This window comes from Typha angustifolia, chromosome 9 (assembly GCF_048772165.1).
Source record: "Typha angustifolia cultivar Huaian chromosome 9, ASM4877216v1, whole genome shotgun sequence".
Taxonomy (NCBI): Eukaryota; Viridiplantae; Streptophyta; class Magnoliopsida; order Poales; family Typhaceae; genus Typha; species Typha angustifolia.
The window spans coordinates 4,228,668-4,244,629 of NC_133247.1; the positions used below are offsets into that span (position 1 = coordinate 4,228,668).

A 15,962-nucleotide genomic window follows, 5' to 3' on the forward strand; every position below is an offset into this window, starting at 1 on the left:
CACTTGAAACATGGCCTCTCACTTGCTACAACAAGTTAAGCATTTCCAAATTAGGAGTCAACAAGATTAAAGTATTTCCCGATGATATTTTTCTGAACTATCATTATTTTTTATTAGTAACTTTCTAAGTTTTTATTTTTAATGTATGATGACTCTCTAATTGAACGAGTCAAGTGAGACATTTCTAATAGTTCATAAGTCGTTATATACTTAGAAAAAAAGTTCAATGAATCATTATGAAAAATGATGATAATTCAGAAGATAAAAAACAAATTATTCCTATTTTTAACCTAACGGAGACTATATAAATAACATATATTCATATATATCATTAAAACTATCAAGACCTTTAATAAGTTCTATTTCTTAACTTTCATATATATAATATGTGCGCCACGATATTTATATCGTCCGAAAACTTAGAGAGATCAAATGGAGATAAATTAACGTCCCTCCCACCAACCAGGCAAGTGTGAAGTGTAATTAGATTAAATTTTCTGGGATCCAATTCTGGACCAAATTAATAAAGCTAGAATACTATTAAATTTGGGCATTAAATAGAAGGATATAAGCTGTCACATGGAGAAGAGTGGCATTGCAACTAAAAGCCATGCCCATGCCTAGTATTAAAGCTTGCAGCTAACTAAGAAGCCTTAATTTATTGTAGAACGTTGTGGTAGCTCAAAGTCAAAACCAGGGATAAGATCCAATACTAATATAACTATTCTAATTTGTTTATAATAATATAAAATATTCTAGCTTTTAGTTGTATGTTAATATTTTGTGTAATAAGTATATTTAATATGATATAAAATTATAATTATAATTTAATGATAATTAAAATATTATTATTTATAATGGATAAACGAGGATAATAGAGAGAAGATATGTTTACATGGATACCCATTATATATCTAAAAAAGAATTCCTTTTATTTTGCATTTATAGCATTTACAATTTTTTTATTAAGTGGATACCCTTCTGAGTTAACTAACTAATTTAAATAATTAAGATTTTTAAAAACAAAGATATTTTTATTATACTATTCATATATTTCTCTTAATTAAGGTTTTTTAAATTTTTTTAATTCTTATTATACTTTTCATACATTTAAAAAATAGTAATATATAAATATAAAAATATTAGATGAAAAAGGAGATGAGAGATAAATAATTATTATTATAATAATATATGCCTAAGTAGTTTTTATATAAGTATGGAGAATAATTAGATTGTTTGCAAACTCCAACTAGCAAGGAGAAGCTTTCATATATATATATATATATGTTTGCTTGTTTTTATTTTTTATTTTGGCATGTATACCATTCAAAATTATCTTATTTGCTTGTATGCCTCACTAATATATATTTACATGGACACTTCTAAATTAACTAACTATTAAAATTTATATAACTAAGATAGAAAAAAAAATATTCTTATCTACTTTTCATATATTTCTCTTAATTAAGGATTTTATTTTAACTTTTAGCTATTAAATTATTGAGACTTAATCTTATATCTATTGAAACATAATCGTAAGGTATTCGTACAACAAACATATATTTTGAGGGGTATATGTAACATTAATTTTGGAGAGTATACAAGCAAATAAGAGATGTTTAAGGATATACATTTTAAAAAAAAAAATCTATCTATTTATTAATTTTTGGGTATATCCATGTTATCGGGTCTAAAATCTAAATATTCAAGCGGGCATGATCATGCTTTGTTGGTTTATTAGTGAGCCAATCTTAATTCATTAATTTAGGTTTGGAATTATTTTCAAGCCAAGCTCAAAACAACTTAGCTCATTTTGATTTAAGTCGAAAAGACTTGATATATAAATTTATTTTCTTCTTTCAATCAAGTTTAATTCAAGTTTGATCCGATTTAGACTTCGTGTAAAAATGTATTTGATTTCACATATCAACCGATTTTTTTGGACCCGATCTCATCTTTAACTTCAAATCGACTCAAATTATAATTTGATCACATCCAAAATGTCTCAACCTACAAGATTCCAAATCACCAAAAGAGAAAATCTTCTCAAATTTGCTAAATTTTATGCCAATATATTTGATCCCACATACATATAGTTTGTTTGAAATTAGTAATTTACCCTTTTAATATCTCTATAAAGTGGAATGGCTATCATAGGTATCTTTAATTTAATGAAATGGTTGGGAGTTAGATCTTTTGGCGTCAATGGAGAAATCTAAGTGGACTTCTCTTCTCAATTATGGCACCAAATCTAGTCTTATTGAATATTATATATGTATGTGCTTAAACTTTGACCATCTACAAAGCTGTTCAAATTTAATATCAAGGCAAATAGTGAGTTGGATTCATACAAATATAAATGTGGATGGGGATTTTATGGGTTTACTAAGAGTTCATTGATATCTGCATTGGCTGGTGCAACTATGCCATTATTATGAATTTAATAGATGCATGCATTTGGATATCTATTACTGTTTAATTAAAGATAAATTCAGGGGAAATTCATAAGAAACACCATAACTTTTGTTTTTATTATTTTAAATTTTAATACTCTATTATGTATGTATTTATTATATGTATTATATCAAAGGTATTCTGCAATATATTTGACATAAAAGCAAATCTTTGCATAGTAAAATTACATCAAGTGCATTGAATTAACCCAATTACTATTTGGACGACAAAAGCTAATGATAATAAAAGCCAAAGATAATGAGTTTTTTTTCTTCAAATTTCTATAAATATAATGTAAATAATAAATAAAAGAGACAGCCATCTAAATTATAAAATAAAATAATTAATCTATTTGATTTCCTTCTTGGATTTTGTTGTCAAAGCTACATGGTCATCTTTAATATCTATGTTTCTAGCAAGTGAACTTTGGGTCCCAGATTTTGTCTCATGATTGGGTTCACATTGGTAGGAATAGTTGACCCAAACCCCACTTGCTCCTCATCTAGATGGTTCACAGGGACATTTTATTTCAAGATAACACTGTTTATATCCTTGTACCATATGTATGTGTATAAAGACAACAATAATGTCAATTAAAGTTTCCAACAATTTGGGATGGGCTATTTAAATAACTCTCTTTTATTCACCTCAATTAGTGCATCCTGGGAATTAAATCCTAGCATCATGCATACATTTATAAATTAGTTTTTGTTTGTTTTGAGTTTTGAGACCCATCCTGGTTTCCGAATTCCTAAATTAGTTTATTAATCAAATATTTTTATTTATCTTTTTTGTTTCTAATTAAATTTATTTTATAAAAAATTAAGATTAAAAAATAAAACTAACTAACTGAGAGTATGTGTGGGACTTAGTCTCAAACAAAACAATTTAGAATTTACTATTAATTGATTTGACTCAATTTTAATTTACCTTTTGGTACTTTAAACTAATATATATTTATATTTTGTATGTATACCCTTAAAAAAAACTCATTATTTGTTTGATATACTCTTCTAAATTTGATATTTGTATATAATCTCTTAAATCATAAATTATTTGTATAATATTTTGCCTGCCTCAATAATTTAGTAGAAAAAAAAATACTGCTAACAAAAAAAATACATCATTACTTAAATAAGAATATTTTGTTTTTTTGTATCTAAATTTTTTAATATGGACTTTAAAGAGTATACATATAAAATTTGTGTGTTTTAAGTGGTGGCAGAAAGAGTGTAAGTATACAAATTTAAAAAAACTATTTTTATTCAAAATTGATTAGTAAAACTAATTATATATTTATTTTAACTAATTAGATTATTTAATAAATAATACAGATGAAATATAAATTTTTGGATTAAACTTTTATAGGACAAAATTATTATTTTTAAAAATTAAATAGTATTAAAGCTGGGCTCCAAATTTTTAGAGGGGCTTTCAATTTGGCCCCTATTTGAAGCCCGATTGTAATTCTACCGGGTTCTAAATTTAGTATTTTGGAGCCCGATTAGAGAATGTTAAACTAGTTTTAAATAAAACTTCTATTTGTAGCACTCCTGAAAGAGAGGTTTTCTTTTTTTTAGAGATTTGAAGTCTAAAATCTTTTTTCTTAATATCTTGTAATATCTAATGCAGATAATATGAGCCCACAAAACAAGGGGAATAAAAAGGATGGGATACCACTTCAATGCTAACCACTAGAGTAGAGAGAGACTGCCTTCTCTTCAGGCCAACAGTCTGATACCCTTACCTTAATCAAGATAACACTTTCTACCACCACTTTGCATTCAACTTACTACCTCTGTAAACTAAGTTGCAACTGCTACATTTTGCATCCAAAACTAGTGGTGGCAAATATTTTTAGCCATAAACAAGTTATAAACCATCTCTACAATCATTAAATATGGGGACAATTATTACTCCTTTTGCATCCAGCGGTAAACCAAATTCCTAAATTTCCTTTCATTGAATACCTCATCCTTCTTTATACCAGTTTATGAATATAAAATATTAAATCCATTGCTCTTATCAACACGAGGTTTGAGACAAACTGGCGATGTATAAACCACGTTCCAGAGTAGGAGTTCCTGAATTTGATGATACGAGAAGGAATACTAGTATATATAAAGAAAAACGTAGAAAAAAAAGAGAGAGTTTGCACGGTATCACTCAAACAAGACTAAAAAAAAAATTATGATTCTTTCTAGATGATCAAGATGTACATTTAATAAATATAACGGATGAAAGAAAGTGCCCTTTTTTTTTTGGTTTATTTTTTGTAGATCTCCTATACCTTGTTACCTTTAGAACAAGTAGTATCACTAGGTTGAAGAGCTATTAGGCTTTTATGAAAACTTCGTTTGCGCCTTTGTCCTTGTCCATGTCTTTATATTGGTAGTGTCCTGAATTTTTAGTGCCCAAGAGTGGCGAGGCCTCTTTATCACCTACCTGCAATAACATTGACAGTAATGAAAAATAAATAAATTCGACTCGCAGCGCTATCGAATTATCTACAATATCATTTAAATTCTCGCTTCTCTATAATATAATTAAGTAAAAAAAGTGATATATTTCTGAAAAATAACATGAAATATAAAAGCTTTCTAATATATCGGAAATGCTAGCTCCTGTATGAATCTTTCTAAAATTTTATGGTATTATATTTTTCGTGCCCTTTTAGTTTTCTTCCGACAATATCCCAAGAGTGATTAGTGAGTAAACAAATACCTGAGTGAGGGGCATGACATCAATGGAGGACTTCTTCTTGTTCTCAAGCACAGAGTAGTAGGAGTACAAACCCATCCCAAAGATTGCAACGAGGATGCCAAGGATGTTCCTTGCAGTGAAGGGATCACGCAGTAAGACGAAGCCAAAGGATAGGATGAGGCATGTCTTTAGGTGGCCAAGAACTTGGTATGTCACTGGAGATGTTGTTCCAATCACTAGGAAGGTGCTGAAGTTCACAGACACAGCAATCAAGCAAGATAGCATGATGAAGGCCTGCAAATAAACAAGATAGGAGTTGTTCCAGTTACAATGTTTTGAACACAGAAGTAACAAATTATAAGGCAAATTAAGTACATTGATCGATATTCAAAAGTGCCTCGTGAACTTTCATTTGTGGAAATCGATCCTCTTTCTACTTTTTGTGATTTTAATCTATCTGTACCGCTAGCTTTTCCATCTAAAAATAACAATGAGGATGATTTTTTGTTCAAAAGCCGCCAAATTTTCGTTATGAATGAAAGAAGTTTTTGGTGGAAAATGATATAAAACTCTGAGACTTTCAACAAAAAAAAAAACTCTCCTTTTTTCAACTGATTACCACAAATTAAGGAGTATGTTGGTCCTTTTGAATTAAAAAAGTTTAAAACTCTAGAAATAGGACAGAAATACAAGAGAGTTAAGTATCACCAATGAAAGCTAGGATAGACATTTTAATTTTGGGTCAACCACATATGATTATAGTTACTTTTCTGTAAAATATACCTCATCAAGAAATAAGCATAAAAAAGATAAACATTAATCTACATGAATCCACTTTTGGGTAGTGAGAAAACTCACCAAAACCTGGAAGGAGTAATTGAAGGCAAAGACACTTCTATTCGTCAGCATTCGATCAACAAAAGGGCCAGTTACAAACAACACAGCCGCTTGATATGGCGAAGACTGGTAGAGGAGCTGAGTGGAAGAAACCTTCAATCTCTTCTGTATTGTATTTGTTAGCTATTGTTTAAAATCAAGGGTTAAGGAAACCTATAATTGAGAAAATAATTACACACACACACACACACAATATAACATCTTGAAGATTGAGAACTGAAGAGGATACGATTTGGCCGACGCATGTCGCAGCGATCGCCAACAAGGCGATGACTGAGCCAAGAAGATTGAGTTTTAGATCAGTGACAGACGCAATGCCAACTCCAAACAGCAACACCAGAAGAGAGATCTTGATGCTTTGGCTGCAAGTTTAGCTCTGTTAGATCTTTGGGAAATATTTTGCTTTTATTATCATTAACATCCTATATTTTATTTTTACTGTCATAAACACACCCAAGTTAATTTAACCTAATCAATTACGATGAAATGGAAAGTATTCTGCTTTTTAAGAAATAATACAGGTTAATTTACAGAGGGGTATTACAGTCGTTATATATAATGTTAATTTGTCTTATGATATGGTAATTTTAGATTAAGTTGACTAACATCATAGTGCTTTATAAATAATAATAATAGTAATAATATGGTGTTAATGAACATAATAATAAAAACAAAACTTAGGGTGTTTTTCTGAGTTCCTTTCAGTGAATCACTCTGTCTACCATCAAATTGAGAGAGAAAAATCTTAAATCTAGTTGTTTTAGAATCACAGTAGTGTGATGATACTATGCATTCAATTTGTTTGCCTGACCTGAACTTCTTGTTGAGGAAGATAGTTTCCAGCAGAACTGTGAAGGGTATGATAGCCAACTTTGTCATCTGCATCATGGTTGTTTGCAACTTCTTTAGAACAAAATGTCATAAGATTGCAGTGAAGAATACAGAGCCTGAAACAACAACTAGCCTGGTAAAATCCAACGGAGTTAAAGCCTAGGCAGAGATTGAGGAGGCCAATGGAGGTGCCATTGAGCACTCCAAAGAGGATCACAGTCTGCGTGTCAATCGCTTTGGGCTCAAAGAGCCGTAAGCGTTGCGCCAGATGTAGAGTGCAGAAAGTGACTGTCAGATGCCAGCTCGTCAGCGTAGTAGCTGTGTTTCAAATTAGCATCATAGAATTAGAAGGTCATTTTTATTCTCAGTTTTAAAAAAGAGTAAATACTAAAATAGTGTAAGAAGACAAACCAAATAGGAAGCCGAGAGAGCTAATGAGAAACTTGTTGCAGATGACAATGGCTACGGAGGATGCAACTGAGAGCACCAGAGAACCAATCACACCTAATTGGAAACGTGAGCCTTCTGACATTTTTGATGTCAAATGCTAATCGTGGTGACCTTCTGCTGCACTATTAACATTAGCTATAGGTTTATTGTATACATTTATCATGATAAATTTAATAGGAATATAAGATACACTCGCGAGACTGCATTCGGTGTGTTATTTTAAAAACAAAACACTTATCAAATTTTAGAACAGACAATTATAAAAATAGACAATAGATCACAAAATCTAGATATAAAAATCCTTGTAATTTACTAGCACCACCCATTAATTTTACAATAACCGAGAGTCCATGATGCAGTAAACCCAAGACTTAGCCCCAAAATTCTCCAAATCTAAATCAAGAAATTAAGAAGCCTTGTCCTTTTGTAATGTTTAATGCAAATAGGATATTATTGTATTCTTGTAGTTAAGTCCTATCGATCTACGATAGAGGTCATGACGTTAATTCTCTTAGAAAATATTTGGGGTTGATAATTTCAACTTAGTTAGGTATAAGTCTCCTTTATTATTAAATTAAAACATCTAGATATTATTTTTCTATCTCATATTCTTTACCAAAATGTGCATAAACTTCTCATTTATATTTAAAGCTTATATACCAATCAAGTATGACATTACTCTATAACTTAATCTATAACAGTAATAATAATAATAATTAAAAAAGAGAACGTACAATGTGACTTGATGACGTCGATAGGATTCCACCAACTAGTCTATGCTCACTTGCGGGGTGGGGTTTTATTCCACGACGGATAGGTCCCGCTCTACGAGGAGAAAACACCCGATAAGAGTTATCCGAGTAAACTCTTACCATATCTTTTATCCACGGTAATAACATCATAAACAACCTCATTCGTCACTATACCTTCTAATTATTGGCATGAATAGTAATTCAAACTTTCTAATACTATTCGCTCCTAAACTCAGAAAAGCTGGAATAAGGCGGCTCAAAAACCAGGGGAGCACCGACAGATATGCAACAGTGAATATTGATATAAATATAAAATATAACTTGCTACCATCCAGATCGAATCTCGGCCGTCCGTTCCGATGAGCCTATTTCCTCTCTCTACTCTCATGGCGGTGATCACGGCTCCGAGATAATATTGCGGAAGAAATCGACTTAGAACCGCAAAAAAAGATTAAAAAAAGTTTGCAAAAAGGTAAAATCGTAACGGACGAAGGTCTTTTTCGCAAATACATATCATTAGTAGTTTGAGGGAATCATACTGGAAGAAGAAGAAGAAGAAGAAGAAGAAGAAATCGAATATTAATTCACCTTGATAACCACTCAGAACTCCTCCTCTGAGAGCCGCCGATCTCTTCCGCTGGTCATAAACGGACGGCTAAGATCATCCCCAAATAGATAGATAGATAGATAGATAGATAGATAGATAGATAGAGGAAGAGAGAGGGGGGGAGGGAAGAATAACTCTTGTGATAGAAGGAAGGCAGAGAGAAGGCTTTCTTATTCTACGAGAGCGGAAGGGGTAGATGGTTAAAGAACTGACGCCGTGAATACGCCGTTAGTTCATCTATATCCCATTCTCCCCCTGGTTGGGTTATCGAAGGAGATTCTTGACGGCGTTAAGTTGCTGAGACGAGGGAGCAAGAGAGCAGGAGCCAGGTTGGCTGTTTCCCTTCAATGAGAGGACTATTGGAGTATTTAAAGTGGGCCAGCCAGCTCCAAAGGCCTAAATAAAACGTACATATTATATACTTCGAGAGGTGCAAAATATCTTTGTCGCAAGTTTGGAAAATATGTCGTTATTTTTTTTAATTTTGTATCATGTATTCATTCATGTTGCATGAGTTTGTAGTTACATAGTAGTGGCGTTTGATAAGCTTAAAAATACATTGCCTGCCTAGTCAACTCTTCCCGACTTCTCCCGTCTTGACAAGTGGATATTATGTGTATAAATTATACAAAATATTATTTTAAAAAAAAACTAAATAAGATTTGAGAGTCAACTCCGATCGAGTTGGGTTCAAATACAACATGCGAGTTGGTAAGGTGCACGTTGGAAGGAAATGCATATTAAGAATGATTGGGATCACATTATTATTTTAGTTGTGACATTTCATGTTACCCATATGCTACTGGATTAATGCCATGCCGTCTTCGTCTTTGAGCTGGAAGCCATTAATGCACGTTTACTACTGTTTGGTTCGTCTTTGAGGCTAACATGCAGTGCAGGGTTAGGAGCTACCTCTGGATTTTAATTAGATAGGTAGATCGACCATCGTTTTCTAAGTCAATGCTCAGGTAAAAGTTATATTCTATCTCTTGGCTTTACTGTTAATTAGAACGTAAAAAGATTTAGTTACCCCACAAGAATATAATCTATGAACTAAAGGTATGTTAAAAAAATGAAGCTAAATCGTAGAGATAATATATATGGGAAGAATTCATGGTATAATATAATTTCACAGCTTGGCTTACAAGATGAGAATTAGTAAGTTTCCTAGTGTTGCGATAGCAATGAGACATCCCTCCAATATTCTGGAGCTTTGACGCGTTGCAGAGTTGAGTGATATGTGTATGCCCCTCTCCATGAAATTTTGTTAAATCGTGGTAAGCGAATTGTAATAGTATAAAGAATAATATGTACGTAGGAGCAGCATGTGGGAGGATATATTTAGATACATATATATCAGTCAACTTTAATGAACATGGCACAATTCTAAAAATTATTTACTTTGATACTAAATTAACGCACTAATTATTTTAGAAATTTAAGTTATTATATAATACTGAAAAGAAAATAGGATTCAGTGTGAGTCAATCCGTGCATAGTTACGATGTCGGAGTACTCAAATTAACCGAGTTGACAATAAGTGAAAGATTAGCCTATCTCTTTTCAGAAAGAACGCAAGGATTGACCTTCACAGTCTACTTGTTTACAAATTAAACATCCAAGCCGGTCATGTTCTTGTTTTCTCTCACTATAGCCCTTTCAATCAAGTTCTACGAGGAAACATACTTCATTGGTTGGTCTTTCTGTGGGCAGAGAAGTGACACAGAAGTAGTTGGCTTCTTAGATATATACTTATTGATGAATCCTCATAGATTGGTGTTTTCATAATTAAGAAAGATGGGGAAGAGGAAAAGGAAAGAAGAGAAGAGGAGAGGAGAAAAAAGCATAGCAATAGATTGTCTTGATAGGTTGATTGCATCATTGTACTTGGGAAAATGATTGTTGTGGTACAGAAAGGTTTTGCTGCACATTTATGAGTTTGTTGCAAGGGACATGAGGAATGCCCTGTGTGAGAACTGGATCACAACTTGAGTACCAGAGGAATGAGAGAGAGAGAGAGAGAAGTACTTTTGTAATAATATTTTTGGAAGGTTTACCTACATCTGTTTTTTTTGTAGTGAAAGAAGGTAGGTGAGAGACCATTCATTTCTAACAGACAGCTTACAACCAGCACATAGGAAATCCTGTTACAGGGTGGAAAAGGGAACTAATATTGGACAAATCCTAGAACTTAGCGAAACATCAGGTAGCATAATAAAAAACATATTGTAACAACACCCAAGAAATTAGCTTTCATCATATTCATTCATTGTGACCCCAGCGAATTTGGACTGAGAAGCGCACCTGCACAACAACAACCCACAACATTTAACATACGCTGAATAGAGGAAGCAAAACATTTATTAAAAAAATTAAGATTTAATTATATTTTGCCCACCTGTTTGACCATATATTACTTTGTCTACTTGTACTATAAAAACGTACAGGTATCCTCTATACTTTTAAAATGCTACAACCCCTTAAACGTCGTTAATAGAAGCCCTAAAATTATTTTTCTATCCCTTTATAGTTAGAGTAAAATGTTAAGATTTATTACCTAAAAATATAAATTTACTTAACTACTCTTACTTACCACCGATTGGATTACTCTACCTCGCACGGTCACTGCCCAAGGTACTCAAACTTGGGGAAGAAAATGGGTTGGGAAAAAAGAGTGAAAGCCATTTTGTAGTTCATCTAAGAAAGTAGATCAGGATAAAATTGTGTAAAAAATATTCTTAAGGATAATTTCATCTATATAAAAATAATATATTGTTCATGTGCTTGTTACGTGAGTTTTAACTCACGAACGCTAATAGATGAGTTTAGTTGTAACATTTTAAAAGTATAAAAAAGTATTTGTACGCTTTTATAGTACAAGGGGTCAAAATGATACAAGGTAAAAATACACGGGGTGAAGCATAAGTACACGAGGCGAAGCATAATTAAGCCAAAAATTTAAAACTAAAAAGCTAATGTCACATTTTTGCCATCAAAGTTCCAGATGGAAAAAAGATTGGGATTTTCCATCTTACTACCAGCTTCTAAATCAAGATTATTAGTCAGCGGCAATGACGACGACAGTCGTTGATGATATATAGAAGCAGAGCAAGGAAGACTAGATGAACTGGAAGCAGAATTATGATCATGGCATGAAGCTTAATTCTTTTGTGTGCTGGAGAACTGTGGTTGTTCTCAATTCCATCATCTGGCGAAGATTGGACTGTGAGAATGAACAAGAGAAATGCTGCTAATCTGCAGTAGAGGGGAGACAGAAGAAATGCTCTTTCCATGATTTGTTCTGGAAATAAACATGCAAATAATGAAAGGCTCATATATATGGATGAGCTCACAAAACTAGTCCTGTCTGTGCTTGAGCTAAAGTCATCGTATGGACCATTGAGGAAATAAATTGGAATTTTTCGTCAACGCAAGAGAATTCCTACAATGGCCTTGAGAAAATTCAAAGCACTGATCCAAGTCAACATGCAGTTCTTCTGCAACACTAATCTTTTCATTTTTAATTTGAGACCAGAAAAAAATCTAAATCTGATATCGATGCTAGATAATTTTATATTACGACAGTAGTCAAACAGTAGTTATATTACACCATTTTCGTCACCATCCAAGTGAAGGAAAAAATATCACTATGCAACTCTTTCTATGAAAAGAAAAAGAAAAGAAGAGGTCCTCATAATGCAACTTGTGCAGTATTTATCGTGTCATCAATACATGCAACAGTCAGACAGAATTTGATTCACCAATGGAAGTGAAAGATCTGATTCATGTCAGAAACAATAAATGACACATAAATGAAATGGGATGCTAATATTCTTGATGTATCAGTTGCTGCTCTGCATGCACTTGTGATCTTATTAGTTCGATAGAGGGGAGAATAGTTTTACCCACTCTAAATATACAGCAGAGATGGGTTTATATGTACATTTTCTACACCATGGACCGGGTGAGAGAGAAAAAAGAATCTGTATGAAATGGTGCAGAAGCAGCTAATTGGAAAGAGAATAAGTACTCGAATTTCAAGCAGTTCCTTCATTGTTCTTTTGATAGACAGCTTCTAAGCATTCCTTTGCTCTATGGACCTTTGACTGAAGGTAGAAGCTCCCACCTTTTGCATTTTTTTCGAACAAGGTATCATACTTCTGCACATTAAACCTTAAGGCATCAAGGCAAATTTCCCAATATATATATGTACAAACACACACACACAGCGAGAGAGTAGAATGCAAACCACCTGCATGACTTCTTCCCATGTTGAGTGCTCCGTGATCCCCAAGATCTGCCTAGCTTCCTGCTCGGTCATAGTTTTGCTCGCCCTGCGCATATTATTTATTGTTTCATGTGCCACGCCAGTTTTATTGGCATCTAGAGACAGGGATAAATAAAAGAAAAAACATGGAAATGAGAAACAACTCTTTATTTACAAAAATCACTAATTAAAATTGTATATGAGCTCTCCAGATAAAGAACATTTTAGACTAATAGGCGACTTTGTATACAAAGAATGTGAGAACTAAGTGATCTGACAGTAGGAAATAGAATTAATGATGGTGACACTATGAAAGAACTAAAAACTTATCATCAACTCCTGAATCTATTGTCTAATATCTAGACCAGTGACTAAAGAAAGAAAGATCTTACTTTCAAGTGCTTTACGATATGCTTGTAATACAGCCCTTCCTAATATTCCAGAGCCCATTATAATTAAATTAGCGATAAGCTTTGCAGCCTGCAACATGGAACAGCAGTCTTCAGATGAATCACTTAACAAACTTAGAGACATGCAATTTCTAACAAAAAAACATCGATTAAAGAATGATATTTTCTTAGTTTAAACAAATAGTAGCTCTCAACGGTCTATAGTCCTTACAATAAGTTGTATCTACTATCTAATAAGTCAGAAAAGTGAACAAATCTTGTTCTTCTGGAAGAGGAAAAACAAAAGAAGAAGAAAACACCGCGAAACAATTGGTAAGTAATCACATTGTTACTTGTTTTACTATTGCTAGAGCTTAAATTGTAATGCAGAAGCCTGATAAAATTCATAGCTAAATTCGTTTGGAATGTAATAAAAGAACATGCTCACTGTATAGTTCAGCTTGAAACTATTGTAGGATGCTTAAAATTCGATAAGTTAAAAAAGAAAAGAAAATATATAAGTTTTCCATCTCAAGATAATACTTAGCAAATAACTCCCTAAGAAAAATTCGCCTTTCAGGTACCAAATTCACAGATCAACTTAAATCCTTCTATATCAATGAATTATTCTAAGCTAACAACAATACAACAGCAAAATTGGAGCTTAGACGAGCGCTAATTCCATAAATCAAAGCATGACCGACTAATTAAGAAAAGAAAACCCGAATCACCAATACTTCTGAATGCATCAACCGAAAGAATCAAACCACCTAATTGGATAACTACCACAATGATGGGAATCAAGGACAATAACAAATAATTATAACAAATAGGGTGACTAACCATTATTTCGTCGGGTGAAGAGAATTCTCCGGAGATGGCGCGTTTGTCTAGGATTTCGTGGGTCGCAGGAAGAGAAGAGGTTATTGGACTCGGAATTGGGCGAGAAGAAAACGTTACGATGACTTGGGGAAGAGGAAGAGGGAGAGGGAGAGGGAGAGGGTCAGAGAGAGAGAGAGAGAGAGAGTGAGGGGAAGGTTCGAGAACCCGGTTATTATTTACTGACGGTCGAACAATAAATCGGCAGAACCCGGTTTCGAGTATGGATCGGACTGTTTTTATATATATATATATATATATATATATATGGAAGTTTACAAATCATACCCTACGTTTTTGCCATTCACACCCTGTTTTTGATAATTTTATGATTCTATCCTTCCCTTTTCTATTTATTTAACACTCGAGGTTAACTTGAATGGTACCAACAAAATAATATTATATTATAATATACTAAATAATTTTATAAATTATCTAAATTATCTATGTCTTCTTCATCCTCTCATATTTTCCTTGTGAAATTAGTAGAATAGGAGGGGGAAGAAGAAGATGAGAAGGAGGGAGAGGAGGAAGATAGAAAATAATGCGACGGTGGGAGTGACCAGTGGAGAAGATTGTTGGGGGATAGAGAGATGACGGCAAAAATAACATCATGGTATTAAATAAAAATTATAAAAAAATGAGTTTTTTTTAAATTATTCATGAGTCCGAAGACTAGATATGAGTTGGATAAAGAGCTAATCCTCTTTTGATACAGATACACTTAGGGCATCAACTTTTTAGCCAATATAATACGCAGTCTAGTTTAGGCTTCAAGCCATGTGCATCGCTGAATAATCGTTCCAAACCAAACGCCATTGAGACCTACTCTAAACCGTCGTCTTACCGAACTGCTTCTCCAAGCTAACCGCACTACCGAGCCATCAATCGAGTCAAGCTGTTAAGCTAAGCCACCAAACCACTAAATAATTTTTTCACAATATTATTTAGGGTTGGGGTTTAACCTATGAACTCATTAGTTATGGGAAAAGTACTTATTAATAAATTTCATTAAACAATAAATTGGATTAATTAACTGTATGAAACGAAATAAGAATTCAGCCATATTTTAACTAAAATCAAAAGACATTTTAGTTTTCCGTACAAAACAATTTTTTAGAACCTCTGCATAAAACTTGCAGTCCAACTCTATGTTAATAATGCGACACGAATCATATGAGACAAGGCTGGACTTAGTCATAGTGTGACATAATATAATTTATATTTGGAGTTTTTATCATGTCATCATCTCCGGAACTTGTAGCAGTTTCTGTTGACCTTTAAATTCGACACAAACATAGAGAATTTATGAACTTAAGACTTCCTTCGCTGACTATAGAAGTTATACAAGAACAATTCCAGTCATAACATTTATTAATCTACTGATGTAATATTTTCAACTTGGTCCATAGAGCATTCCATATCTTATTCTCGTTAATTTATTTATAAGTTAATCATGTCTTCTACTCTAATCAAGTTAAATAACTATTTTACGGTATAGAATGAGGTTTACATAAAAATAGATAATAATTTTTAAAACTTAATTATAATTATTTATTTGAAGAGGTCAACACTAATTTTGTTGACTCGTACGGAGGACTACTCCCCCCCCCCCCCCTCTCTCTCTCTATATATAAGAATGAATCCCTTACTTGACTTCTAATATTAAGAAGGGCTTGGATAGAAAAAGGGGGAGAGAAGAAGAAAGGAAGGAAGAAAATGAATTGGATTAG

At 32.8% G+C, this 15,962-nt stretch overlaps 2 protein-coding genes across 8 annotated transcripts; both read right to left on the bottom strand.

Moving 5' to 3' along the window:
- Positions 1 to 4,631: 4,631 nt before the first annotated feature.
- On the bottom strand, positions 4,632 to 8,997 carry LOC140766440 (UDP-xylose transporter 1-like). Of its 7 annotated transcripts, none has more exons than XM_073105781.1 (9): positions 8,676 to 8,997; positions 8,070 to 8,160; positions 7,297 to 7,449; positions 7,019 to 7,203; positions 6,866 to 6,933; positions 6,284 to 6,416; positions 6,016 to 6,177; positions 5,179 to 5,451; positions 4,632 to 4,899 (listed from the first exon to the last, which is right to left on the bottom strand). In XM_073105781.1, exons 3-9 carry the CDS (start codon positions 7,415 to 7,417, stop codon positions 4,789 to 4,791), a joined length of 1,053 nt encoding a protein of 350 aa, XP_072961882.1. In that variant the 5' UTR covers positions 7,418 to 7,449; positions 8,070 to 8,160; positions 8,676 to 8,997; the 3' UTR covers positions 4,632 to 4,788. The 7 variants fall into 7 exon arrangements, with proteins under 7 accessions (XP_072961882.1, XP_072961883.1, XP_072961881.1 ...); XM_073105782.1 differs by having other exon boundaries at positions 7,297 to 7,452; XM_073105780.1 differs by having other exon boundaries at positions 7,297 to 7,457.
- A 3,528-nt stretch (positions 8,998 to 12,525) lies between these two features.
- LOC140767245 (mitochondrial import inner membrane translocase subunit PAM16 like 2-like) lies at positions 12,526 to 14,427 on the bottom strand. The gene is made up of 4 exons (XM_073107092.1): positions 14,194 to 14,427; positions 13,354 to 13,441; positions 12,947 to 13,077; positions 12,526 to 12,854 (listed from the first exon to the last, which is right to left on the bottom strand). The coding sequence occupies exons 1-4, from the start codon at positions 14,194 to 14,196 to the stop codon at positions 12,732 to 12,734; spliced, it is 345 nt and encodes a 114-aa protein (XP_072963193.1). The 5' UTR covers positions 14,197 to 14,427; the 3' UTR covers positions 12,526 to 12,731.
- Positions 14,428 to 15,962: the final 1,535 nt, after the last annotated feature.

Bases quoted from the DNA above. Each gene is read 5' to 3' on its own strand.
- LOC140766440 (XM_073105783.1), bottom strand. From the start codon at position 7,417: ATGTCAGAAGGCTCACGTTTCCAATTAGGTGTGATTGGTTCTCTGGTG. The intron at 6,417-6,865 runs GTCAGGCAAACA...CTAAACTTGCAG, and splicing joins TTCCTCAACAAGAAGTTCAG to CCAAAGCATCAAGATCTCTC. The intron at 6,178-6,283 runs GTATCCTCTTCA...TTTAAACAATAG, and splicing joins CGACATGCGTCGGCCAAATC to CTAACAAATACAATACAGAA.
- LOC140767245 (XM_073107092.1), bottom strand. The intron at 13,078-13,353 runs GTAAGATCTTTC...CCCTGTCTCTAG, and splicing joins ATATCGTAAAGCACTTGAAA to ATGCCAATAAAACTGGCGTG. The intron at 12,855-12,946 runs GTGGTTTGCATT...TTTAATGTGCAG, and splicing joins CATGGGAAGAAGTCATGCAG to AAGTATGATACCTTGTTCGA.